This window comes from Passer domesticus, chromosome 12 (genome assembly GCF_036417665.1).
Source record: "Passer domesticus isolate bPasDom1 chromosome 12, bPasDom1.hap1, whole genome shotgun sequence".
NCBI lineage: Eukaryota > Metazoa > Chordata > Aves > Passeriformes > Passeridae > Passer > Passer domesticus.
Window position 1 is genome coordinate 1,358,526 of NC_087485.1, and position 25,537 is coordinate 1,384,062.

At 54.4% G+C, this 25,537-nt stretch overlaps 1 protein-coding gene across 5 annotated transcripts in view; it reads right to left on the reverse strand.

Moving 5' to 3' along the window:
* ACSF3 (acyl-CoA synthetase family member 3) overlaps positions 1-25,179 on the reverse strand; it is a 51,165-nt gene extending 25,986 nt beyond the window's left edge. Inside the window, exons 1-6 of one of the 5 annotated variants that reach the window (XM_064387342.1) lie at positions 25,061-25,179; positions 21,958-22,649; positions 20,426-20,581; positions 10,651-10,805; positions 10,093-10,238; positions 4,464-4,576 (exon numbers count right to left, since the gene is read on the reverse strand). In XM_064387342.1, the coding sequence (XP_064243412.1) occupies positions 4,464-4,576; positions 10,093-10,238; positions 10,651-10,805; positions 20,426-20,581; positions 21,958-22,629 (1,242 nt within the window). In that variant the 5' untranslated portion in view covers positions 22,630-22,649; positions 25,061-25,179. The other 4 variants (XM_064387340.1, XM_064387339.1, XM_064387341.1 and 1 more) reach the window with 4 other exon arrangements.
* Between the last annotated feature and the right edge of the window lie 358 nt (positions 25,180-25,537).

The window sequence follows — 25,537 nt, forward strand, 5'->3', positions numbered from 1 at the left end:
AGGAGCAGCATGTGGGATGAATCAGGGCAGGCAGAGCCGTGCTGTCCCTCACACCCACCTCCACACCTCTGCTCCCAGTGAGGATGGAGGAGAAGCTCTTCTGCCAGGGCTCCCAGAGCAGCATCTCTCCAGGGGAGAGCTCTGCACAGGCACGAGGGGCTGTGACTCTGATGGCACTGTCACCTCCTGCCCTCACTGGCCTGCCACAGGTGTCCCCAGGCTGCTGCACACCCCTGGCTGGAGCAGCTGGAGCAGCCAGGGGATGGGTGAGGATGGAGCACTGAGGGGATGGGGCAGGATGGAGCACTGAGGGGATGGGGCAGGATGGAGCACTGAGGGGATGGGGCAGGATGGAGCACTGAGGGGATGGGGCAGGATGGAGCACTGAGGGGATGGGGCAGGATGGAGCACTGAGGGGATGGGGCAGGATGGAGCAGAGAGGGGATGGGGCAGGATGGAGCAGAGGGGATGGGGCAGGATGGAGCACTGAGGGGATGGGGCAGGATGGAGCACTGAGGGGATGGGGCAGGATGGAGCACTGAGGGGATGGGGCAGGATGGAGCACTGAGGGGATGGGGCAGGATGGAGCACTGAGGGGATGGTCAGCCCTGGAGAGCAGCACAGGGTGCACAACACCCAGAAGAAGCAGCACAGGACGGGTTGAAATCCTGAGCAAATGGGATGAATGGAGCACAGGGCTCCTGAGAGGAGACTGAAGGACTGAAGGAAAGGAATCCAGTGCTCCAATCAAGGGGTGGGAGAAAATGCAGGGCAGAACAGAGATCCAGCAAACCTTCAGCTAAGTAGATTATTGATCTTCAGGGTGTGCCAGGAACCAGCTTTGCAAATTACAGCGGTCCCCTGCTGCAAGCTCAGGCAGTTACCGGATGGCAGAGCAGGAACACCCCCCAGCTCCTCCTCCTCCTCCTCCGTGGCTCCTGTTTGGATTGCACACGTCCAAAGGGTGAGAGACGGTGTCAGTGGGGCAGGAACAGCTCGGAGAAGGCCGGCTGAGCTGGGGGCAGAGGAGGAACCCAGCCCAAGGCGGGCGGGGAAGGCGCTGGCCCCGCGAGGCTCCCCTGGCAAGGGCAGCGCTGTCTGCTCGCCCTCGGGAGGGCTCTGCAGGCACAGCCCAGGTGTGAACGCCTCGCACGTTGCCCTGACGATGCCTCAGCCCCGGCACAGAGATCACCTGCTCGCCTGGGGAGGAGAGATGGCTCAGAGCCCAGCTCCTGCCAGGCTGCTCAGCATCCCCCTGCCTCAGCATCCCCATGGTGCTTGAATCATGGAATCAGGGAATATCCTGAGCTGGAAGGGACCCACATCATGGGTCTGGATCTGCACAGACACCCCAGCAACCCCACCCTGAGCATCCCTGGGAGCATTGTCCAACCTCTCCTGGAGCTCTGGCAGCCTCAGGGCCGTGCCCATGCCCTGGGGAGCCTGGGCAGTGCCAGCACCTTCTGGGGGAAGAACCTTTCCCTGATATCCACCCCAAACCTCCCCTGACAGAACTCCAGCCATTCCCTGGGTCCTGTCCCTGATCACCAGAGGGAAGAGATTGGTACCTGCCCCTCTGCTGCCCCTCACGAGGACACTGAAGACCCCTGGGGTCTCCTCTCAGTCTCCTCCAGCCCTCAACCACTATAAGGCTCAGAGCCCTCCTGGGAGGAAGGTGAGGAAGGTTCACCCTTCTCACAGGAGGCAAGGGAAAGGCCAGGGGTTATCTGGTGGCACAGGCAGGGTGACACCAACCAGCTCCTCCCATCCCTGGGCCAGCCCCTGAGCCTGGAGGAGCTGATTTTAACAAAGCCGGGCCTTTCCCGGACTGCTGGAGCGTGATGAGCACTCGGACTGTCAGATCCGCCTCGTTTTAAATAAATTCCACTGACGTTGTCTCTCCTGACATGAATTATTAACCAAGCATGATGCACACAGTGCCAGCAGCAACGGCTGGGGCGGGCACTGAGCAGGTGAGGCTCTGCCTGGGACCGCAGGTGTGAGGCACAGGAATTCCAGCATCCCTGGCAGCAGAGGTGTTGTCACCACGGCTGCCACCTGGTCACGCCAGGGAAAGTCACACTCTGTGCCCAGGGCACATAAACCCCAAACTCCTGGCATCTCCACGCAGCCATCTGTGCCAACACACGCTGCGAGCAGGGACTGTTTTTCCCACCTTGTGACAGTCTCAGGGACAGAGGCAGCTGGCTCTGCTCTGCTCCTGGAAATGTGGTGGATGTCCTGGAGGTACCCAGCCAGCCACTGTCTCCTGGGGTGGCCTGAACAGATGGGACCATTGCTCTCCCTTCAGCCTGAAGAAACTCCCAGTTAAGCTGGGACAAGAGGAATGGTGGGTGAGATGGGGACAGCTTTTCAGAGGCACCAACCCATGAGCCAATGCCCAGAGGCAAATTAGCACCTCCCCACACCCTCCCCGGCTGATGACTTGAGAATTCACCAGAACATTCAGAAGGTCCCCAGGGAGAGTCTGACGGAAAGTGAACCATCAGCAAGGGGCAGGGAGCCAAGGCCAGCGCTGGTGGGAGCTCCTGGAAGAGTTGTGAGCTCTGGGTATGGACCACACTGGGAGCTGCAGGGTGCAGGTGAGAAATCACCAGGAAAAAGGGCACTTCCTCTGCCCCCAAAATAAACCCAAGCAGCCTGAAGCCAGAGGAAAGAGGAGAGTTATGTGAATCCTAGCTCTGTGAAGCCCTGAGGAGGTGGTGGGCATCCAGCACCAGACACAGATCATCTAGGCTCCCTCTCTCTGGTCACTCTGTGCAATGAGAAGGAAGGGGAAAGAGTACTGAGCAGAAAAAATAACATTCCATATTTTTTCCTCTCATAATTCAGTAGAACAACATCCACATTTCATCCTGGAAGGAGCTGCACTTTGGGGATTCTTGTGTCTGAGACCTAATTTGTAAAGCGCCCAGGGACCCCCGAGGGGAAAAAAGCATTATAGGATCATTATTAAAAGGGACACGTTATATTTCATGTCTCAGCTCCACAAAAGTGGAAAAAAAAGGCCAAGAGCAAACTCTGGGATCAGAGGACAAACCTGTGAAATATAACACACACCCAGGAAGTGACAAGAACAGGACATGGGGAGCCTCCTGCTTTGCCCACTGCTCAGCCACGCCACAGCAGTGACACAGAGTAAAGAGCAGCAAAGAGGGTTTTTTTAACAAAAGCCACAATCCATGGTCCCTCTCAGCTGTCCCCTGGGCTGTTTTACAAGTCTGGAGTGGATCCAGCTCTTACAGCATCAGAACACAAAACACAACCTGAGCACAGCCCACCCACGGGGCTGCCTGTGGTCCTGCTGGCTCCTCCACCTGCCACCAGATAATTTAGACAAAAAAAGATTTTCTTGAGCCTCTCGGCAGTGCTTACACCAGCAGTGTCTCTGCCACAGCCCTTTCAAACCCTCAGCCTGTAGGTGGCTGGATGAGAAGCCATTTCCCAGGGGAATGAGCAAAGGAACCTATTTCAGGTTGAATCTCATGCCTGCCTGTGTCCCACCCACGCGGTGTCACTGCTGGGGTCACTCCTGTCACACTCAGCATTCATCTGCTCAGCCAAGCCCAGACATCACCAGGGATGGATGTGCCAGAGCAGCACAACACCCACAGGGAGGGTGTGGAGGGGAGGGGGCAGCAATGTAGACCCTGCTCAGCCACTTCTGTGGCAAGAGACAGCTTGGACCTTGGGCTGGGGCTGCTGCAGCAGCAGGGAACACTCAGCACCCAGCACTGGATAGATTATGGTTCCCCATCACAGATGCCTGACCTCTGGCACACCAGAACTGCAGGTGCAGGTAGCATGTGGAGCTCAGCGTGGAGCTTGACTTCCATCGAAGTGGAAGTCAAACCTGATGGGTTCCCCCACTGCTGTTTCAAAATGAGTTCTCCCCCAAGATCACCAGTCCTGCCCTTCCAAGCACAGAATCATGGAATGGTTTGGGTTGGGAGGGACCTTAAAGCTCTTCTTGTTCCATGGGCAGGGATGTTCCAAGAGACCTGGTCTTCAGAGTGAAATAGAAAGGTTTAGATGGGATATTGGGAAGGAATTCTTGCCTGTGAGGATGCTGAGGCCCTGGCACAGGTGCCCAGAGAAGCTGTGGCTGTCCCTGGATCCCTGGCAGTGCCCAAGGCCAGGCTGGACACTGGAGCTTGGAGCCCTCTGGGCTATTGGGAGGTGTCCCTGCCATGGCAGGGGGTGGGACTGATGGGCTTTGAGGTCCCTTCCACCCCAAACCATTCCATGATTGCACGGACAGCACTTGCCCAGTCCATACAGCACCACGGCTACAGGAACCCACCAACAAAGAACAAACTACCACTGGATCCCAGGAACAGGAGCAGCACAACCCCTGGCCTTTCAGAGGCTGGGAAGGAGAGCTGTTCCCCAAGTGGAGAGCTGTGCACAGTGAAGCAGTGGCGAGGAGGAGGAGGCAGTACCTGAGTGCAGCTCTCGTCGCCCTGCGCGTGCACGGTGTAGCACCGAGCGCCGTCCCGCAGCGTCTCGCTGGCGATGCGCACGGCCACGCCGGGCAGCGGCGTCCCCACGGAACCTGGGGGGACACAGCACGGGCAGGGCACACAGGCAGCAATGGCATCTGGCACTGAAGGACCTCCCAGGGTGGGTGTCCCTTCAGGAAGGTGTGATCCCACCGTGTGTCTGCTGGAAATGGCAGCAGCAGGCAGTGCTGGGAATGCCTCTGGACACAAACGTGTCTCCAGCCCTGAACAGAGTTTCTTGGCCACTTTGAAGACATCTGCACCTCTTCAGAGCTCAGGAATGAAGCAGTTTCTTTTTTTTTCTTTTTCTTTTTAAGAAAAAAAAAGAAAGGCACCACAAAACCTACACAAAGCTGTGAAAAGAGAGAGCACAGCGATTACTCTGCTCCTCTACAGCCTGCACCTGACAGGGGAGGCAAAGGCTTAACAGCTGAGAATTGCCAGGGATTATCTCAGTTCTAGGAGACATCAATACACTGGATAGAAAACATCACAGGAGAAAAGGAGGGATCAAAACCACCCCATTCTTCCACACGTTTCAATTTCAAAGCCAAGGAGCTGACACAGTGTCACAACAACCACTACTGAGCTCCAAGCTGCATCTGGGACCCAGAGCTCCCCAACCTGCAGCTTTCCCACCCCTGGTTCAGGGCCTGTTGTTCCTGGGGAGCAGCTGAGAGCTCAGCAGAGCACAGCTCTGTTCCTGTGACCTGTGGGATGGGCAGCAGATCCCAGCAGGTCTCACTCAGCCTCTCATTCCTGTGACAGAATGGGGCCTGTGACCTTCATCCCCTGTGAGCAGGGAGAGGAACAGCAGCTCACAGCAACCTGTGTCTCAGCAGGACTGGACAGGACTGAGTTTCAGTTGGAGAAGGACTTTTCACAAGAGCCTGGAGTAGCAGGACACAGGGAATGGCTTCCCACTGCCAGAGGACAGGGTTAGATGGGATATCAGGGAGAAATCCTTCTCTGTGAGGGTGGGCAGGCCCTGGCACAGGTGCCCAGAGCAGCTGTGGCTGCCCCTGGATCCTTGTGAGTGTCCAAGGCCAGGCTGGATGGGACTTGGAGCAGCCTGGGACAGTGGAAGGTGTCCCTGCCCATGGCAGGGGGATGGAACAAGATGAGCTGAAGGATCCCTTCCAAACCAAACCACTCTGTGATTCTATAAATTGGTAACTGTGCTCTCTAAAGGATGATCAATTTTCTCCCCTGAAGTGCCCCCAGTTGACGCTTTCCAGGTCTGCCAGGATCACCCTGACCCTGGGAATTCCCTAGAGCAGGGAGTGCAGGACCTGGAGCTCAGCCCTGTCTTCCTCTTGTCGCTCATATTTCAGGCACTTGGGTTCAAGTGGCATTTTGCCTGTCCTGGTCTCACTCTCCTGCTGAAGCCCTGGAGATCTGCTATCCGTGACATCATGAGTTTGTCTGCTACATTGGTCAGTTGCCATGGAAATGGATATGTCGTCGTAGCCCAGATTTATGGCATCCCTGCAGGATCAGCCAGGAGCAGATGGGCTATGAGGGAGTGAGATTTTATTGCAGCAAAACTACCCGAACAATTAGCAAATCTGGCTGGAAATAAACACAAAGCGACGTGGCAGCTCCGTGATCCGTGTCTGCTCTGCTCAGAATTGCCTCTGGCACTCTGGTCAGCCAGCACAGCCACGTCCTCCCCTCACCACCAGCACCCTGGGCTGCTCCCACCTCCAGGCCAGACACTGCCAGCAACCAGAGACACAGGGCTGCAGCAGGGCAAGGAGGCAGCACGAGGCAGAAGTGCCTGAGATACAGTGTTGAGGTATTTATGGAATCTGAGAATCACAGAAGTTGGATCCCACAAGGATCATCAAGTCCAGCTCCTGGCTCTGCACAGGACAACCCTAAAAATCACACCATATGTGTTATAAACAATCTTGCACCTGCCATGGGAGGCTCCAAGAGGCCTCAAAGCAAGTAACAAGTCACAGAAAACACCCTCAGTGTTGCATGGAAGGTTGCTGGAGCCACCTTCTAGACTTCTGTGGGAACAGTTTCTCCAGGGTGAAAAACTGTGTGTGAACAGACTCCAATCTGCCCACAAAACATGGCACGTCTGTGTGGGCAGGCACCACAAAGTCAGTCCTGGAAAGCTCATGGAGGGAACAGAAACCAATGCAAGGAACTGCCAGGGGCTCTCACAGACTTGGAATTTTTCAAATCAAGATCAGCCAGATGCCTTCCTGGAAGATGCTCCTTCCCTGGATGCAAGCTGCTGACCTCAGCGTGGAAATGGGCAGTGACTCATGGGCAGCAGGACTCCAGGGTTAGTGCCCACTGCTGGTCCCAGCCCTTGGGAATGAGACACCAAAGATGAGCCCAGGTCTGGCACAGAGGAGGTGACATGTTCCCCACACAGTGTTTCAGATCACAGTTACTAACACAGCCCCACCAGTTCCTCTCCCACTTGGCTAAAATAAAACCAGCATGTAAAACAAGTCCCTGGTGGAGAGCTGCTTCCTTATGTTTCTGCCTGGAGAAGCTTTTCTGGTCTCTTTTAGGAAAAGAGACAAACTTTGAAATCAACATCTGTAAAGGCTGGAAAAGCTCCTACCATTGATTAGAGCTCCACAAACCTGACAGGATTAATAGAATTTGTGCAAAAACAATGACTAGAGCTTCCCAGGCCCATCCACCGTGTCAAAACACACCCTGTGCCAACTCCAACAGGTCAGCAGAAATTTGGGCCCGTTCCCAAAGGAGCAGCCCTGGATCTCCTGCCTTCATTAAGCCACACTTGGGCTGATCACAAGGGGTCAGAAGGAGCTTCCTTTTGTCCCCAGCCATAATCCTGAGGGGAACCTGGGGACGAATCTCTGCTCCTTCCCCTCTGCATCCCTCCAATTTGCAGACTCCTGGATGTTAAGCAGTGCTGGCACCTCGCCCGCGGTGTCACCGGGCTGCAGGCGGGAGGGGGTGACACCATTCTGCTCTCACCCCTTCTCCTCTGTTTGAAAAAGTTGTCAGCTCTTCCCAGATAAATGGAATTGGCCCTGTGCTCTGTGTCCTTCGGTATCCGGGCAGCTCGGTGCTGCTGTCCCGGGAGGATTGGAGCAGGCCAACGATAAGGCACTCAAGGATCTCACTGTCAACAATACACGGAGTCCCCGCTGTAGCAGCTATTAGCTGCCTCTGATCTAAACCTCCAATTAAAGTGGTGATTAGGCCCAGTGAGGCATTCTCCGGCCATGAATTATTCATCTCCCTTCACAGTAACAGCACCAGGGGGGATTAGAATGAGAGCTGGTGAAAACAGAGGCATTTTAAGCAGGGTTTTAACCATATACAAGCAAACATTTATCTTTCAAATCTTTCATCTTTGCTGCTTCTGGAAATTAAAGCTCCCACACCTCATCCCTGCCCCTTCAGACCTGTGTGGAGAGTGGGGACACGCTGCTGGTGACACTGCTGGGGACAAGGGTGGGATGGGCAGGGTCCAAGGACTCGACCTTTCTCTGCCACACCAAGTGCCTGCAAGAGGGCAAGGCAAGCCCCAGGATCTCTCCTCAGGGGCTCATGAATCACAGAATGGTTTGGAAGGGACCTTTAAACTCATTTCATTCCACCCCCTGCCATGGGCAGGGACATCTCCCACTGTCCCAGGCTGCTCCAAGCCCTGTCCAGCCTGGCCTTGGCACTGCCAGGGATGCAGGGGCAGCCACAGCTGCTCTGGGCACTGTGCCAGGGCCTGCCCACCCTCACAGCCAAGAATTTCTTACTAATATCTAATCTAAACCTAACGTTAATTGTGAAGCTATTCCCCCTTGTCTTGTCACTCCAGGCCCTTGTCCAAAGTCCCACTCCATCTCCCTTGTAGGTCCTTTCAGGAACTGGAAAGCCACAATTAGGTCACCCCAAAGCCCTCTCTTTTCAGGCTGAACAACCCCAAGTCTCTCAGCAGAGGTGCTCCATCCCTCCTCTGGGCTCACTCCAACAGGTCAAAGCAGGGGAGCAGGACATGTGCAGCTCCCACTCCAGGAGGGATCCTCTGGCAGATGTCCCCTGTCCCTAGCCCACCATCAGCTGCCTCTGGGATCTCTGGGGTACCTGGTGACCTCCTACCCAGCCTCTAACAGGGCACTAGATCAAAAGCTTTTTCACAGCTCCAGTAAATTATGCCTCAGCTTCACCCATCTGCTTCCCAGCTGACACTTCCTGAAATAAATTAATCAAGCCTATTCAATTATAGCCTCTTTCTGTAGGGTTTCTTGCTGATCCCCACCTTTGTGAGACACTTCTCTCCCCTCGGGGCTGCAGAGCCCCTGGATGGGGCTGGAGTGACAGTCCCCAGCCCCTCTGCTTTGGCTGCACAAGAGGATTTGTCCCCTGCAGACCCCAGGATCCACAGGGATGATGCCTCAGGAGAACAGCCACCAGCTCTGGGGCAGGAGCTGCCCTTCTGGGTGCCAGCTTGTGCACTGCCATGCTGCTTTCAGTCTTGTTCCTTTTCTCTTCTAGTCCCCTGGGAAATTTCTGGAGTCTCCACTCCTTTTCCCCTCATGAAAATCAATAAAAAGCAAATAAACCACAGGGACAGTGCAATGATCACCCTGGGCTGTGGGGCTCACACACAGCTCGAGCTCCTGCAGATGGGAGTCTTGTTTCTCCTGCCTGCCTCCCTCTCCTGCCTGCAGGGATGGGGCTGCTGGAAGATAAAACTGGCTGAGGTGGGGCGAGGGAATGACAGTTACCCTGCAAAAGCAAAACAGAGTTTGTATTTCAAGCTGTTCTCAGGCTGGGGAGTCAAGGAGGGGGAGTTTTGGCTTCTCCTCTCCCTGTGCCACCCCTGCAGGCCCCAGCTCCTGCATCCCATGGGATTGGGGTGCTGTGGGAGGCTGTGACACCCAGGACCCCCTCTGGGGTAACACCAGTTCCCCAGGAGGCTGCATATGGTGCCATGCCTGCACAGACAGCCTGTGGGGAGGCAGGTGGCACAGGGTGGGCACACAGATGGCCACGCTCCAACCACAGGCAGAGTGGGGGCATTTCACATTTGCAATGTCTCAGATCAATTTATTTCTAGGTTCCAGAAAGTACAGCTCTGGAGAGGAATCACAAAGTGGAGCTCAGAGAAGGGGGGGAAAGACAAGGAGAGAACAGGCCCAGAGTGTACAGCGAGGTGTGACAATTTTGAATTCCTGAAGAGGCAAGAAACAGGCACTAAAATAAGAGTGAGCAGACGTCCTATTTTAAGTGTTCAGCACTGATGGGTTGGACAAGCACTGCTGTGTGGAGAATCCTACAACTCCAGGCAGCAGGAGCTGAGGAAACATTCCCTCAATTCACGAAGATTTTGGAACTAATAGAGCACCAGTCTGGAGTGTGCCAGCCTGGTCAGGCCAGTGGGCACCACTGCCAGCTCTGCACACCTGACTTTGATCCCTGGGGAACCCAGCAGCCACTTCCCACACATCCTGAATCCCCAGTGGCAATTCCCAGCACCCTGGTTCCTAGCACAGCCTCTCCTCACTCTCGTGCAGAGAACACCCCAGAGCACTCCCCCCAAAGAGGGGCAGCCCCTGCAGACTCCTACCTGGGACACGGACTCCATGCAAAGGGTTGGAAAGCGCCATCCCAATCTCAGTCATCCCATACCTCTCCAGCAAGGTGTGCCCCGTGATGCTCTTCCACTTCTCCAGGACAGGCACAGGCAGGGCTGCTGAGCCTGACACCATTAACCTGCACAGGAAAAGCCCAGGTAAGAGAATATCTGAGAGCACCTTTGCTCCAGGGAATTTGCAGCCTGACACAGGGGCACAAAAAGCTCAGTGTAAAACCTGCAGCCCCAAAATTCTTTTAACCAGGCCCAAAGATATGCCTCAAATTCTCAGCCTGATATGGGGTTTCTCTTCAAAGAGATCCTGGAGTACCAGCCTGGGCTACAGGACAAAGCCCTCAGCCATGTGTTACACAGGGTGACACATAACAAGCCCCTTCTGGCTTTCCCATGCAAGAGTGTCTCATAATTAAATAATGTCACCCTTGTTCCTGTCACAGAGACACCAAAGCACAACAACCAGCACTGAAAGAGGTGATGCTGAAAGGAAAACCTGGAGCACCCAGCAGCAGCCCCTGCCTACAGCTCACCCACCTGATGTTCTCCTGGCAAAAGGCACGCACGAAATCCTGCACCTGGGGCTGGGTGAAATGCTCATCATAATATTCCATCAGCTTGGCATAGATGGTGGGCACTGCCATGAACACATTGACACGGGGAGCTTGGGAGCTCAGGAGCTTCTTCCACACCTAGGAAGGAAGGGAGCACACATGGATGAAAATACACCTGTGCTAAGATTTCTTGGGAAGCTGTTGTGTGCCCCCATCCCTGTCCAAAACAAGCTCCCAACTTCCATCACACCCTCATTTCCCAAGGCACAACATTCATCTCTTGTCCCAGCAGTGGATCCCCCACCCACCATCACTCAGGAGATGATGGAAATGGCATTTGTTAGTCCTGTCATGCTACAGCCAAGAATTTGCTCACGAAGATGGAAGCTTGTGGCAGAATCAGCTCCTTTCCTTAACATGCACAGCTCTTCAAAGGCTGCACAAAGCCACCAGTTTTCCAAAGCATGGGAGCTCTTTTTGGAAAGACACAGCCCACACCTGATACACAATACACAGCTTGGAGCCCATGGACTTCAACCTCCGAGGCAAAGCTGGGAAGAGGGAGATCAGGCATGGGAGTGAGACTCCATGAAAATGGTGAGGTACAGAGAGCTCTGTCCCTGGTGAGCTCAGAGGAGCCATCAGAATGCACAGGTAAAGCAGGGGCAGCAGGAGACACAGCTTTTCAGGAGGGCCACTACCCAACCACACTCTTCCTGAGAGGAATGTTCCCTGTGGGAATAATGTTCTTCAGCTGCAACTCCTGCTGCCCTGTGGGAGCTACGAATGGGGGCAAACTCCAGCAGCCAGCTCTGCTGGGATGTGGACAACGACACCTCAGGGATGTGCAGCTAACCACGGGTCAGAGGCACACCTGAGGCCATTCCTCCCACACCTCAGCACCCTCGCTGCCAGGTAAGCTCTTCCCAAGGCAGGAGAGATGCAAAGCCATCAATAACCCAGAGCCCCGCTGACGGCGCCTCTGTCCCCGCGCTGCGCTCCCTGCCCCGCCGGTGACAAATGTGTTCCCTAACAGCTCCTGACACAGCACTGCACACCAGCGAGGCCAGGCAGGGATTGATTGAAGGTGAGCCAGGGATTCTCCTTCATGCTGTCACTCTGCCCCTTCTCTCCGTTCTGCTCGCTTGGCTCCGTTTCATCCCTTTCTCCTTGGCTGCGCCGGCGCCGCCTCCCCCCGCAGCTCGCACTCCGCTGCTCCAGAACAATCAGCTCCTAAAAAACCCTCAATCAGCTCCTAAAAAACCCTCCCAGCACCGGTGGTTGTGGCTAACAGAGCAGGACACGTCCACAGAGGCACTGTCCTGTGTCCCAGCCCAGGCACGGCCCTCAGTGGGGAGAGATGAACGCACAAGGTGCAAAGCCACGGCACGCACCGGCAGGCGGGACACGAGCACTGCAAGATGCCCTGGGAAAGGAAAGCAGAACTGGGATGTGACCCTGCACTGATGGCTGGTATGTCCAGAGAGGGAACATTTCAGGCCCTGCAGAAACCCACCAGCAAGATCCCTACCAGCCAGATGGGGTAAAATTGCATTTACAGGGGTCTAACCTCTCCTGTATTTGAACTGCTCCCTTGAGAGGCTGGTCTGGAACAGAGACCAGACAGAGCTAAATGGACACATTTAGCTAAATGTGTAAAATAGGTATTTACTGAAAGGCCTTGTAGGGACACACCTTGGGCAGCACAAGAGCCTGGCCAGGGCTACAGCCAGGTTGAATCCAGGATGGATCCCAATCACAAATTTTTACACTTTTATAAGTTTTGGTTCATCTACATATTGGGTTCAATTGTCTAATTACAGCTCCAGGTCATGAAGTCTCAGCCCCCTGGCTTGCCCCCTTCCCTTCACTGTTCTTTGTGCTTTTTGGGTAATGTTTGTCCTTGATTGTCCAGCTGGGAAGGGATTGTTTTGTCTGACTACCCTGTGAAGAGAACCTACTAAATTAATATGAAGTTTCAGAGTTACCTACCATGCAGCAGAGAACCTGAAAAACATAAAAGGTAAAACCCATGGTATCATTTCCCAGCCCCCTTTTCCCCCAGTATCTTTCCCATTCCTGGCAGCAGGGTGGAGAAGGACCTCTCCAAAGCCAGGCTCTGCTCTCCTCAGCCTGGTGCTCCCCAGAGCCATTGCTGTGGGCAGGGAGGGACGTGTGATGGCAAGCAGGGACCAGGACAGTGCCGAGGGGATTGAAGGGAAACAGATGCTCAGGGGTTGCTCGATCCTTGCTGTGTGATTTTGTTTTGCCTTCCCAAGTCCTGAGCAGCTGTGGGAGTGCAGGCAGACTTCCAGTCTGCACAACAACTCCAGCAGAGTTTTTGACACGTGACTTTGGATCTGAAAAACCCCAAACCCATCCAAACAGAGCAAGTCTCCCTTGCACCCCAGAGTCCCCTGTCCCCACATGCCTGCTCAACTCCTGCCTTAGATAAAATCCTCCCCCTACACTGCAACCACAGGAGCAGCTTTTCCGTGTCAGTCCAGCTCACCCAGCAACAGCCCCTTCCTGAGGATAAGCAGCTGCCTTTGGATTTGTGCCACCAGCTGCTGGGGTGATCTGCTGACAGCCAAACCTCTCCACCTGCTCTGCTCCTGCTCAGCCAAATCTGGATCCCTCCCATGTGTTTTAGCAGGACTGAGCCGTGGTACAAAGCTGGCAGCCCCGAGCGCTCCGCAGAGCCCGTGCTGGCCGGAGGGCTTGGCACTGCCCAGCCAGCTGGAACAGCTATTCCTGGCTTCCAACTGCAACTGCACGCCCTGAGAGAAGGATCTGGGAAAGCCTCGTTACCTGGCACTAATCAATCAATCCCGTGCAAGGCTCCAGCTTTGTCCCTGCAGCACCCGGCACCCACCAGGCCTGGAGCAGCTCCATCCATCCCCTGGGTTATCCCACTGGCACTGTCACCACGTTAATTCCCTGTGCACAGGGCACTGGCACCCAACCTTCTGTTTTGTTTTGCTCACCTGATACCTCCAAGTGCTTTTAAAAAGCCATGGATTCGGGAAGCAAACATGGCACCACGTGCCAGGGCTGCCAGGCTCTGCACAGAAGGGAAGCAGCAGCCTTCCCATGGAATATGCTCAGGGATGGATCAAGATTACTTTTAAAATAACCAAGGGTTAGAAACAAAAAGTTTCTCACTGCAAGAAAGCAAGAGTAGATAGAACTTCCCACCAGCAATAATGGCAGCAAATGCTTTGGGTCAGGGCTGCTTGTGCCAGCAGAGAAGTGGGAGACCAAATGTTCCCAAGAGCCTTCCTGTCAGCATGACATTCCTGATTTTCCTCCCCTCCCACTGCTCAAAAGCATATCATGAGCTGGCCAGTGGGATTTTGCCATCATTAAAGGAAAAAAAAAAGGAGAAAATGACACCAGTGGGTACAAAACAAGCACAGCAAGGCACAGCTGGGAGATTTTTCCCACGTATTTTTCCCAGCACGCAGATGGTGAGTGAGGATGGTCAGTCCATAGAGCAACCTTCCCAACCAGCCTCCAGACCTGCTAAGATCACCTGAAGGAAGAGATGTGAGCACAGAGAGAAAAAGCAATGTTTCCCTTTAGAAAGGGAGATGTGCAATGCCCCAACCAGCCAGAAACACCAAATCCAATACCTGGGCATTTTCTCATGCAAAAGGAGAAGAAACAGTGGCAAACCAAGTTATGTGCTAAACCACACAAGGTTTTGGCTGATAGAAGATTCTCAAAACCAGTCAGAAGAAGTACAAGCTGTAAAGGAAGCAAATATCAGCATGGATTTTTCCATCAGCCCACAAACGGATCACAGCCAGCCTGCGGTGCAGCCTCTATTGACAGACACAACAGCTCCTCTCTTCTATAAAATTATTGTGCCATTTTCAGTTGTAATTGAATCTTTTCAAACCTTTTCAGAAATAACAATGCCTCTAATGCAAGGTTAACTCAGCCCTTTACTTCCCTCTTGCTGGGGGAGATGGGTCTGTGTTTAGCACTGACTGCTGCCATGTGGGAAGCACCATCGAGGAAAAGGGATGCCGGTGATTTTTGGAATGTCTGTGGGAGCAACAGGGCTGTGGCCAAAGCAGCTGCTTGTTTGGTGAGATCCTGTGCCAGACACAAGGGTGGGAAGCTCCTGTAACTCAACAGCAGCAGCCAAGGGACTGCAGGACCACGCACACACATCCAACACCAAATTATCTCAAAAAAGCAGATGGAGATCTTATGGATCTTATCACACAAGACAGGAGAGCACCAAGGGGAGCTGTGCTCTCTCCCAGGGACTGAGCCTCCAACACTTCACGGCCAATATGCAGAGAGAGAGAGACATTCTTCTCTTCAAAGAGAAATCAGGCCCTCGGTGGCTTCGTCTCATGTTTGTTGTAACCCCAAACTGTTTGCGCTCTGTGCGACTCTGGTTTTAATCATTTATTCATCAGCACAGTTTGATGGCCCCTCTGCATTCCAGGCTGAAGCTTTTAAACCCTTCCTATGCTGGAGGCATACTGAAAGGAGCAAGTGCTTTCCCTGGGACCTGGAAATATAAGTAAATATGACAGGCTCTGGTTCCATTTTTTATATTTCCCCACACACATCAAAAGCCATTACTTGGGAACAGATGCTGAGGACAGACGGCAGATCTGGGGAGATGGGAAAGAAAACCTCTAACTTTTTAAAGCCAGGTCTGTGAGAAGTGATCAAACATAATCCATTCACTAGTGACCTGCTCCTCCCTCCACCGACTCCTCTTTGAGTCTGAAATAAAATTACTCCTCTGAAGCCTCCCATTAACAGATGAAAAGACTTTCAGCCTCTCTCCAGCTCAAACTGGATGGGGGCCGCGATCCCCAGCGTGCCTGGATATTGCAGCTCAGGCTCCTCTGCTTGGATTTGCTTTTCTTTTAAAAATAAACCAAAAGAGCTGCCCAGAGTGATGTTTGCAGGAGTGACAGATCCAGGGGAGAGGCTCAGTGCAGCGCACGCTTCTCCTTCCCGGAGGCAACAGCGACTGCTGAGCCTGGATGTCCCTGTGCAGCCCTGCCAAGGTAGACAGCCCAGCACCCAGCCCAGCCTGGCTCACACAGACACCACCAGTGACAAGGACAAAGTCTGCTCCCAGATACAGCCCTGGCCTTCAGGAACTCAGGGCTGTGAGCACATGATGCAGCAGCACCCTGGAGCAACACCTCCCACTCATCCTGTGCCAGGCCTGCGGCTCCCTCCTACCATGGGGAAAAGGTGCCACAGGGGACAGAACATCAGGGAAAGCTTGTTCTGAATCACACACCACCTTTGGGCACACAGCATTCCTATTTCCCTAGAAAGAAGGGTCCAAACAAGATTATTTTGATGGCTTTGAGTGTGACATTGTAAAACAGGGCATGGTTTTTAGAGGGCTTGATCCTCGGAGCACCTTAAGTCAGACACGCAGCGAGGCTGGCACTGAAACAGCAGCTCCTGGAACTGCAGGGCACGAAATCTGCATCTTGGCATATTTATCATGGAAGGGGTTGCAGGGCACAGCCAGGGCTGTCAGTGCACAGGCAGCACATCACAGCTCAAACCTGCCCGGCAGAGCCGAGCGGGCAGCACACGCCACAACTGGGTCACCCGGAGTGGAGAGTGCCATCAGCTTCTCCCCTCACTCAGCACAGCAAGTTTCTTCCTTCAGGTCCTTCAGTACTCTTATTTCCCACTCTGCACAAGAGGCTGGAAGACCTCCCAGGATCTGCTCTCGTGTTTATCAATGCAGAGAGCTGACAGGGAACCTTTTGCCATTAGAACATCTTCCCCTCAAGGCAAGATTGGGGGTGTCCAAGGCAAAGACGAGCTCTTCCTGTTGTTCAAGCCCAAAATGCATCCTCTCTGTCCAAAAACCACAGCAGAGGATCCTGTAAACCAGACAGTGACCTCACCCTTTGCTCCAAAATGGTCCTGTCCAAGGAGTGCCTGGTCTGGAATGGGGACAGCAGTGTGTGACTGTCACAGCAAGCACAGGGGACCCTCGGCTGTCCCAGGTCTGTCTCTCCAGACTCACTGACATTTCCACAGAGCAACAGTCCCACCACAGGCTGTGCCTGAACTGATGCAGGGAGGGAGATGGAGGGAGGCAGTCACTGGGAATGGATGCTCCAGAGGGTGCTTGGTGCAAGTCCTGATGCTCAGAGCCTTCCAAAAGCACCTAGCCAGGAGGAGAAGGCTCACCCTGCACTCCTTCCTTAACAGAGACATTCACCTCTTCACCTCTGTCACCAAAGTGCACAAAATTTGTACAAACACAGCACCTTAAAATTCCCTACTCCTGGACAAGAAATTCCTACTGCAGCATCTGGGACAGGTCAGCAGCAGCTGAGAAATGCAAACAGGAACAGTGCAGCTGGAAGAGCAAACTCAGCCTGGGAGCAGGATATGGAGGGAGGATCACAGGGATGCTGAGGCTGCAGCTTGCTCTGGCTCCAGAGGAGGTTTCTGCCCTCACACTTGTCACCCCTGAAAACCAATGAAACAACAAACCAGTAACATCACAGCCAGCCATGCCCGCACAGCTGCTGGCAGAACACCCCTCGGGCTCACTGCTGCTCTCCTGCCTGCTCCATACCCACCTGTGCTGACATCTCCCTGCCATTCCCAGCCCCAGGAGCACTGGATGTGCTCCCAGGGGCTCCCTGTGGAGACACTGCACCCCAAGGAGCACGAGCACCAGAGCACTCGGTACATCACGTACGAGTCGACTAATTCTAGAAACCAAGGGTCCATTTATAACCCCTTTATTAATAAATGATTAATAGATGCAGCCATATTTTTTAATAACTTGCAATAAAAAAATGCTACGAAAAGCTTAAGCAAGACAGTCTTAACAGATGGTGCTATAAAGTGAATTATAACATGTACAGTAGCTAGTGCAGCGTAATGGATGTCCTCATTTAATAAAAAGAATCTGATTTTATGCAGCAACTTTCACGCTTGAGGCACCTCAGCGCACTTTAATGAGTTGTCGTGGCCTCAGCAGTAGCCACAGACATCAGATGCTGTTTTAGTGAGAGGGAGGATGTTGGTCAGGACACCAGGGCTACTCCACAGTCCTGATTTTTAACCTTTCCTTGGACAGCTCCCAAAACCAGACATAAAGGTCTGAAAGCTGCCACCTCCTACCCCTGCACGGCGGGGAACAACAAGCAAGCTGTGGTCTGGGGCTGGGAATGCCTTCTCAGGGAAAAAAAAAAAAAAAAAAAAAAGAGCATTATTCCCACCACCAAAACCAGACTGCCATCTGTATCCACGACTATAAGGCACGCCGCAAATTATGTAATTTAATAAACACTGTAATAATAAAGTATTTATTTTGTATAATGAAGTGTTAGTGATTAGAAACCAAACACACATCGGGCGTGCTGCTGCGGTTTCTCTTGAACCTTTGCCAGTATCACTCAAGGCTAAATATGTCTGCAGCAGGTTGAGAGTAAGTTCCTCGCCTTGTTTTGATCAGCCTGTCAAGTGTTTTAGCTGCCAGTCGAGTTTCTTTATATCACACTATAATTGGCTGCTTTCTCAAGGTGCAGCCAAGGAAAAAAAGCACACAGCAAAACTCGGGCTCCTTTGGCAAAATCCTCCACTGCTGCTTTGCTGCAAGCTGATTGCAGTAGCAAAGGGCACTTTGTAAACAGCTGGTGAAAATAGAGTGGAACTGAAAGGCAGCTTGCAATAAACTCCAGGAGAAAGCCTTATTTACCCTCCCGTGCTCGCTTTGGAGTGTCGATCAAACCACTCGCAGCTCCCACGGGAGGCCCTCGGAAAAAGAACGGGAATAAAAGAAAGCAGAGAAGCAAATGCCATCCTCAGAGCCCCCGAGCAGCCGAGAGCCCTGCCCGGTGCCCGCCGCCCTCCGTGCCCAGGCTCAGCTCCAGGGTCAAGCGGCCGCTCCGGCGCTGTCCCTGGTGTCACATCTGGGGACAGCTTTGATCAGAGCAGCCAGGAGGGGAGCCCCGCTCCCCCGGTGCCGATCCCATCCCTCAACGTCAGCTCATTGATTTGCAGAGAGCAGAGGAAAACGCAAGGGTGCGAGGGAGCATCAATCACCGGTGGCACAGGACGTGGAGCACCGCGCCCTCCAGAGGCTCTGCTCCAGCCTCTCAGCAGCACCTTCAGCGCTGCTCCAGCACAGCCCTGCTGCACCCCGAGCCTCTGGGGTCACCCTGACAGCGGGGAGGACAATTTGGCAGCAATCACTGGGGTGAAAGCACAGGCTATGGCAGCCGGGACCTTCCTGCCTTCTACCACAGCATCCTACCAATTTACTCTGGAAGTGCAGAGCTGCCCCGCTGAGATTCTGGGGCTGTCCCCCCAAAAAGGATCGGTGCTCAGGTGTCAGAGCCCCCTGACAGAAAAGAGAAGTGTGCATTTTCTGTGGCTGCTGCTCTGAGAAGCAGAAATGAGCCATGAAGATTCACCCAGCCCTGTGGTCGCTCCGGTCAGGGCTGGGCCCGCCCTCACCTGGCAGCAGCACAGCCAGAGCTTCCAGGTGTATCCCACACCTGTGCACTTTGTCCTCCCCACGGGACAAGCCTTCCCAGCACGTGGACAAGCACAGGCAGGGAGAGCAGGCTGGGCAGTTACCCAGCACAGGCTCCTCTGGCTTTCCCAGGGAGCTCTGCAGTGACAACACATCTGTTTCCTGTCTGCTCCGAGCAGCAGCAGCACCTGAAAACCCAACTGTCCCTTAACAGTGACACTGCAGACAGCACCCAGGACACTGGGAGATGTGGATGGACAGTGCTGCATCCCAGGGGCTGGGAAATGTGGAACCTGTTCCACCTTTACAGCTGCCTGTCCCTTCCTCTCTCCCCATGGTGTGCCACTGCTGCAGGGAACAAAGGAGAAGCAAAACACTGGCACTGGTGTTTCCTGGCTCAGATAGAAAACAACATCTTAACAGCATCATTCCAGTAAGGTTTCCCTCCTGCCACTTTTCCTAAAAGCTGCAAGAAAGTCTGGATCTGGAAACTCTCTCTCACATCACTGAGTCCAACCTGACAGCTCTTTTAACTCTTGTTTCCCCACAGAGGAAGAGCCATCTTTTCATCTAAGTGAGGAAAAACAGGATTTCCCTTACCTGGGCTGCAAAAAACTCAAAAGGCTGTGGTCTGTCACGTAGTGCAATACAAAACACTAAGGATGTAGGACTGGAAAGGGAAAATTTGGAAGGGGCTGCCCAGAGAGGTGGTGAAGCCCCTATCCCTGGAAATGTCCAAGGAATGACTGGACCTGGCACTCAGTGCTGTGGGCTAGGTGACAAAGTGGAGCTAGATCACAGGGTGGACTTGGTGACCTTGGAGATCTTTTCCAGCCTCAGTATTTTGGGGATCCTGAGAAATGCAAGTCATTAAAGAATTCAGCAAGCAGCACACCACTAACACAGAAGAGAAAAACCAGTATTTCCACCACTCCTGGCAGCAAAAAAAAAAATCCACAACCCCTATTCTGGATGGAAACACTCTCAGTGGGCACAGAAGGGTCCACCCACCCCCAGCCAGACCCCAGCCCAGGGCTGGGAGGGGCAGTGCAGCATTCCCCCTCCAACACCACACTTACACGAGCTGCACCCTCTGGAAGAGCACACATACCCCGGGCTCAGCACCCAACCAATTCCCTTTGTGAACCACGCAGAGCCAGTGCCAAAGGGGCTGGAACTCCTCAGGCAGCCATTCCCAGAGCTGCTCTGAGTGCAGTGCCCAGTGCTGCTGCTGGCTCTCCCCCGGGCTCACCGCGTGCGCGCTGAATTCCGGGAACATGACGCACGTGGCCCCCACCCACAGCGGGCACTGCAGCTTGTTGATCACCCCGTGGACGTGGTGCAGAGGCAGCACGTGCAGGATCACGTCCTCCTTCTTCCACTCCCACTTCTCAACCAGCCCCGTGGTCTGCAGAAGAAAACAAACAGCGTGGCCTTAGGGCAGGAGGAAAGATTTTCCCGAGGTATCCCCGAGGTATTCAAGCCCCAAATTCCCTGCCAGGAATGCCTGGGCACAAAATCTTTCCTTCAGGATCAGCAGGAGAAAAATTCCCACCACAACGGAACAGAACACAAGAGGAACACCTTCAGCACCCTGTTAGGATGGGTCTTAAAATCAGCAAAGCCCTTCCTTGTTACTGAGAAGTATCAACAATGATTTTAAGTAGGACATACAAAAAATATTAATCTACTGCTGCACATGCAGATTTGGCAGAAATAGTAATCAAAAAGCTAATTTTCCCAGAATTCTGTTGCCATAGTTAGGACACTGATGACATCAGGCTTTTAGCACCTGTAAGGGATAATCAGTAGGAGCAGGAAATTGCTGATAAACAGAAAGCAGGTTTCATGTTAGTAAAAATTATGAGAGCATCAAGCTTCCAAAACACTTTGCTCTGAAGGGATAATTATCTGAAGGGATAATTATCAGGTTTCTGGGTCAACAATGCCCTTCAGAGCCCAGTGCTGGCAACTGCAAAGCTTATTTCCAGCCACCTAAAAATAAGAAAAGCATCTGAGCAGTGGAATTTGGTCGTGTCTCTCACAACCCTCTTCCACAGGGCAGCGAGCAGCTTTTAGGCTTCCTGCAGGACAGCACAAAGGATGGGGACTGCTCAGGCCACCCCCCAAATAATCAGCATGTTTGTGAGGGAACAGATTCCTTGCCCAATATAGCCAAGCCCTGGCTCCATCCATCAAGGTTTCATTCCTGTTGGGACCCTGCAGGAGCCGAGCACCCCGAGCAGCTCTCGAGGCACCCCTGCATTCCCTGCCCTCCCTCCCTAATGGCAGCAGTCTGGCAGTTGCAGGCACTGATAACCAAGTGGTGAGGCAGTCAGCAGGCTTATTCAAACTTTTAATTCCTTTTGGCTCTGAGAGCTAATGGATTTTTTTGCCTTGGGGATACAGAGCTGAATAATGCACAGGCTTCACACAGCACTGGGCTGGGCTAAGATATTTTCCAACTAGGAGCAAAGATTCTCCCCTAGCCAGAGGGCAGAAAAGCAAACTGCAAAGAAATCAGGTTTTTTTACAACAGGTTTCATCCATTCTGCTTTCCAGGAAAGCAGGGAGGAGAATCCACTTGCCTCAGGATGCAGCTGCAGCACAAACAGGCCAAGGCTGAGAGCCTCACACGCTGCTGTGTGCTCACCTTCCAGAGCTGCAGCCCCACAGCTCTCAGCAGGAATTTGGCAATGGAAAGGTGTTTGCAACCCCAAATCCCCTCCAGATTCCAAGACTTTGTAGCTTGGCAGAGGCTGGCAGGGGGGCAGCAGCACTCACCACAGCCTGCACGTTCTCGTGGGTGCTGAGGACACCCTTGGGCCTCCCCGTGGTCCCGCTGGTGTAGATGATCATGGCCCCTCTGTCCTTCCACGAGGAACAGCTTGGCAAGAGCCCCTCCTCCGTGGCTGCAGGGCTCGTGGATCCACCAGCACCAGGCCTGGGGAGTGGCAGCACGGGGACTCCCAGTTTCTGGGCGCTGGGGGTTATTTTGCCCAGGAACTCCTGGGCCGCGATGAGCAGGGCGCTCTGCGAGTCCTGGATCACGTACTCCAGCTCGGGCAGAGGGTGCTTCCTGTACAGGGGCACGGCTATGGCCCCGCTCATCCACGAGGCCCACTGGGCCACCACGTAGGAGGCATCGTTGGGGCACAGGAAGGAGATCCTCTCTTCCTTCAGGTCCCTGCTGGGGCACTGCAGGAGCCTGCAGATCTCCTGGGACAGGCGGAGGCTCCGGCTCAGCAGGTCCCGGTACGTGTGCTCCCCGTGCTGGTCAACGATGGCCACTTTGTCCCCAAAAGCCAGGGCCCTGGTGAACACAGGGGTGATGTCGCTGCTGCAGGTGGCCCGGGCTGTGTGCAGAGCCCTGTGGGGACAGCCAGCCCTCCTGCCATCCCGCAGGAGGCAGCGGAGGGGCCGGCACAGCTGGGGGAAGAGCAGGGGGAGCAGCATCCTGCCAGCACGGAGCGACTCTGCAGGAAGCAATGATGGCACATCAGCAGGGGCAGGATTACCCAGGGGGTTATTCCCACCCAGGCAAAGTGGCAGCCCTCATTTGAATCATATCCACTGTATTATTTATGTCCCTGCCTCAGAGTGCCACATCCTGGGCAGCCTGAGCAACCCCGGGTCCTGCCACGATGGAACAGGAGGCACAGCCCTTAAAATCCACCTCATTTAAATGCTGAACCAGCTTTCACAGAATCCCAGAATGGGTTGGGTTGGAAGGGACCTCAAAGCCCACCCAGTTCCACCCCCTGACACCTTCCAGTGTCCCAGGCAGGGGGTGAAATGAGATGCCAAAGCATTCCACAATTCCGTGAAGAATCCTAAACCCTCTGCACAGCCTGGAGCACCCTGTCCACACAGCAACAGAGAGCAGAGAGGAGAGGACAGGGCTGTGGCAGGAGAGAGAGGGATTTGCTGCACAGAATCCAATCAGCACCAAAGCATCCCCAGAGAGGCTCCATGACAAGAGGAAGCAGCCAAAGGATGACAAGCTCTCACTCTCCGCGAGCGTCCGTGACACTTCCCTGACGCCGGCAATAACAACCTGACTTTTCCCTTCTTTTTTTTTTTGATAAATGCCTATTAGTGGAGCAGCTCAGCTCCCAGAGCCTCCCAGCCCAGCTTCCCAGTGTGGGGAGGAGCTGGACCAAGGGGATGCAGCCCAGCAGCTCCCCAGGGCAGAGCTGTCAGGGCTGCCCCAGTTTGTTTTCCGCCAGCCCTGCGGTCTGTCCCCTCCACCTTCGGAGCATTTCCCCACCCAGACACTGGCCCTGCTCAGATCTTCTTTTGCAAATCAACCTCAATTTCTGCTTCTGCAAAACAAGCTGGTGATTTAGGGTGGAAACATCTGGGGGAGCAGAGAGGCTGCAGCCCCAGAGCGGGCTGAGCGTGGGAACTCCTGACATTTGCCACCAGCATGGAAAAAAAACAAAGCAGCTCAAGGCAGAGCTCGTGTGACAGCTTTGCACTGCTCTGGAGAGGCTGAAATGCAAAAACCCCACCTAATTCACACCCTGGGCTGAAGCTGTGGCCATGGCAAGGTGCCATGCCCTGAGCATGACGAGGGGCACCAGCTGGGAGCTGGTTTTGCCCAGACCAGCGTGGCTGATGCTCCCAGTGCTCTCACTGCTCCTCCCAAAAATGAAATTACCCTGTTCTCAGCAGTCTGTGTTTCATGGAGCAATGCAAGCAGCACTCCAGCCAGGCCTGGCAGTGCTGGGTTTTACAGAGCTGGGCTGCAGACACGTGGGGTAAATCCAGGGGCTGTCTGCCATCCCCTGGCTGCTCAGGGGCCACAAACTCCAGCACAGCACACCTGGACACAAGGACTGTCCCTGGATCCCGTGGGAAGGGGAGGGCAGGCAGAGATGTGGCTCTGCTGCCTTGGAAGGGAAGGTTCAAATCCCCCTGGAAGGGAAAATCCAAGCCCTCCTCCTCCTCAGGCTGAAGATCTCAAAGCAGCTGGAGGGCTCTCCCCAGCTCCCAGCACAACAAAACCAGTGCAAACTGGGAGCTGACCCCCTGCACAGCCCCGGGCACTGTGTGCATCTCCCTCTGCACTTTCTGAGCACAAAGGGCATCAAATGCATTCCCTGGAGGAAAATGACCCTTGGAGTTACTCTGAGCTGTTCCAAAGTGAGTTCTTACAGGATAATCGTGGCTCCAGCTGGGACTGTGTAGCTGCCAGGTGAGCCTGGCCTGCAGGATTGCAGCCTTTCCTCCTTTACAGGCATGGGAACACAAACGAATCCCTGACTGTTTCTACAACAGAGATAAAAATACTGCATCCCTAGAAAATCACTAAAATACTTTATTAGAAAATCATAAAGTAACTAAGAAAATGGAAAATGCATCACATAATGCCTGAGATGCTGACTGTTCTTCCCTTCTCACAAAACAAAAAACAGGGAAAGGTTTGGATTGGAAGGACTTTAAAGCCCATCGAGTCCCACCTTCCACCATCCCAGGTGCTCCCAGCCCTGTCCAGCCTGGCCTTGGCACTGCCAGGGATCCAGGGGCAGCCGCAGCTGCTCTGGGCACTGTGCCAGGGCCTGCCCCCCCTCCCAGGGCTTGATGCTGCTCTCACTGCGGAGATTCCCCCTGCAGCTCTCTGCCCGCAGCCTACTCACGGCACATCCCGGAGCAGGAAAGGCACGAACGGCGCTGAGCCTCCCAGGCACGGCACCGGCACCGGCACCGGGGCCGGCCCCGCCGCAGGCCGCGCAGCCCGCGGCTCCCGCGGGGAAGGAGGGCCGGTCCGGGCGCAGCGGGCCGAGGGCAGCAGGCCCCGGCTGGCCCCGGCTTTGGGACATCCCGGGGCCGTCCCGGAGCCGTCCCGGGGCCATCCCGGCCCCGCAGCCCCGCCGGGCCTCACCTGCCGCCGGGGGACCAGTCCGGGCAAGAACAGCTCCGGCGGAACGCGGCGCCGCGACTCGAACGTTCCGCGCACTAATGTTCCGCCACGCCGCCCCTGATTTGTGGGGATTTGGCCCCAAAATGGCCACGGGGGCGGGGCTGGGGCTCCGCGGGGCAGGGTGTCCCGGAGTGGAGTGTCACCGGTGTTCTGCGATGTTATGGCGGGTGGGTGTGGCGTCATGGAGCTCCAGCTCTGCCCTGCGTGTCCTGGGGCCATGGGCCTTGTCTGGGGGATTTGGGATTTGGGATTTGGGGATCTGGGGACTTGGGCAGGGGGCAGGCATGGCCTGGACTCGGGGAACATTCACACATGGGCATTCCAGGGGACACAGAGATTGACACATGGGCATTCCAGGGGACACAGAGATCCCAGAGATGCACAGACACTGTGGGGACACACAGCCATCCCGGGGACACACACACAGCCGCCTTGGAG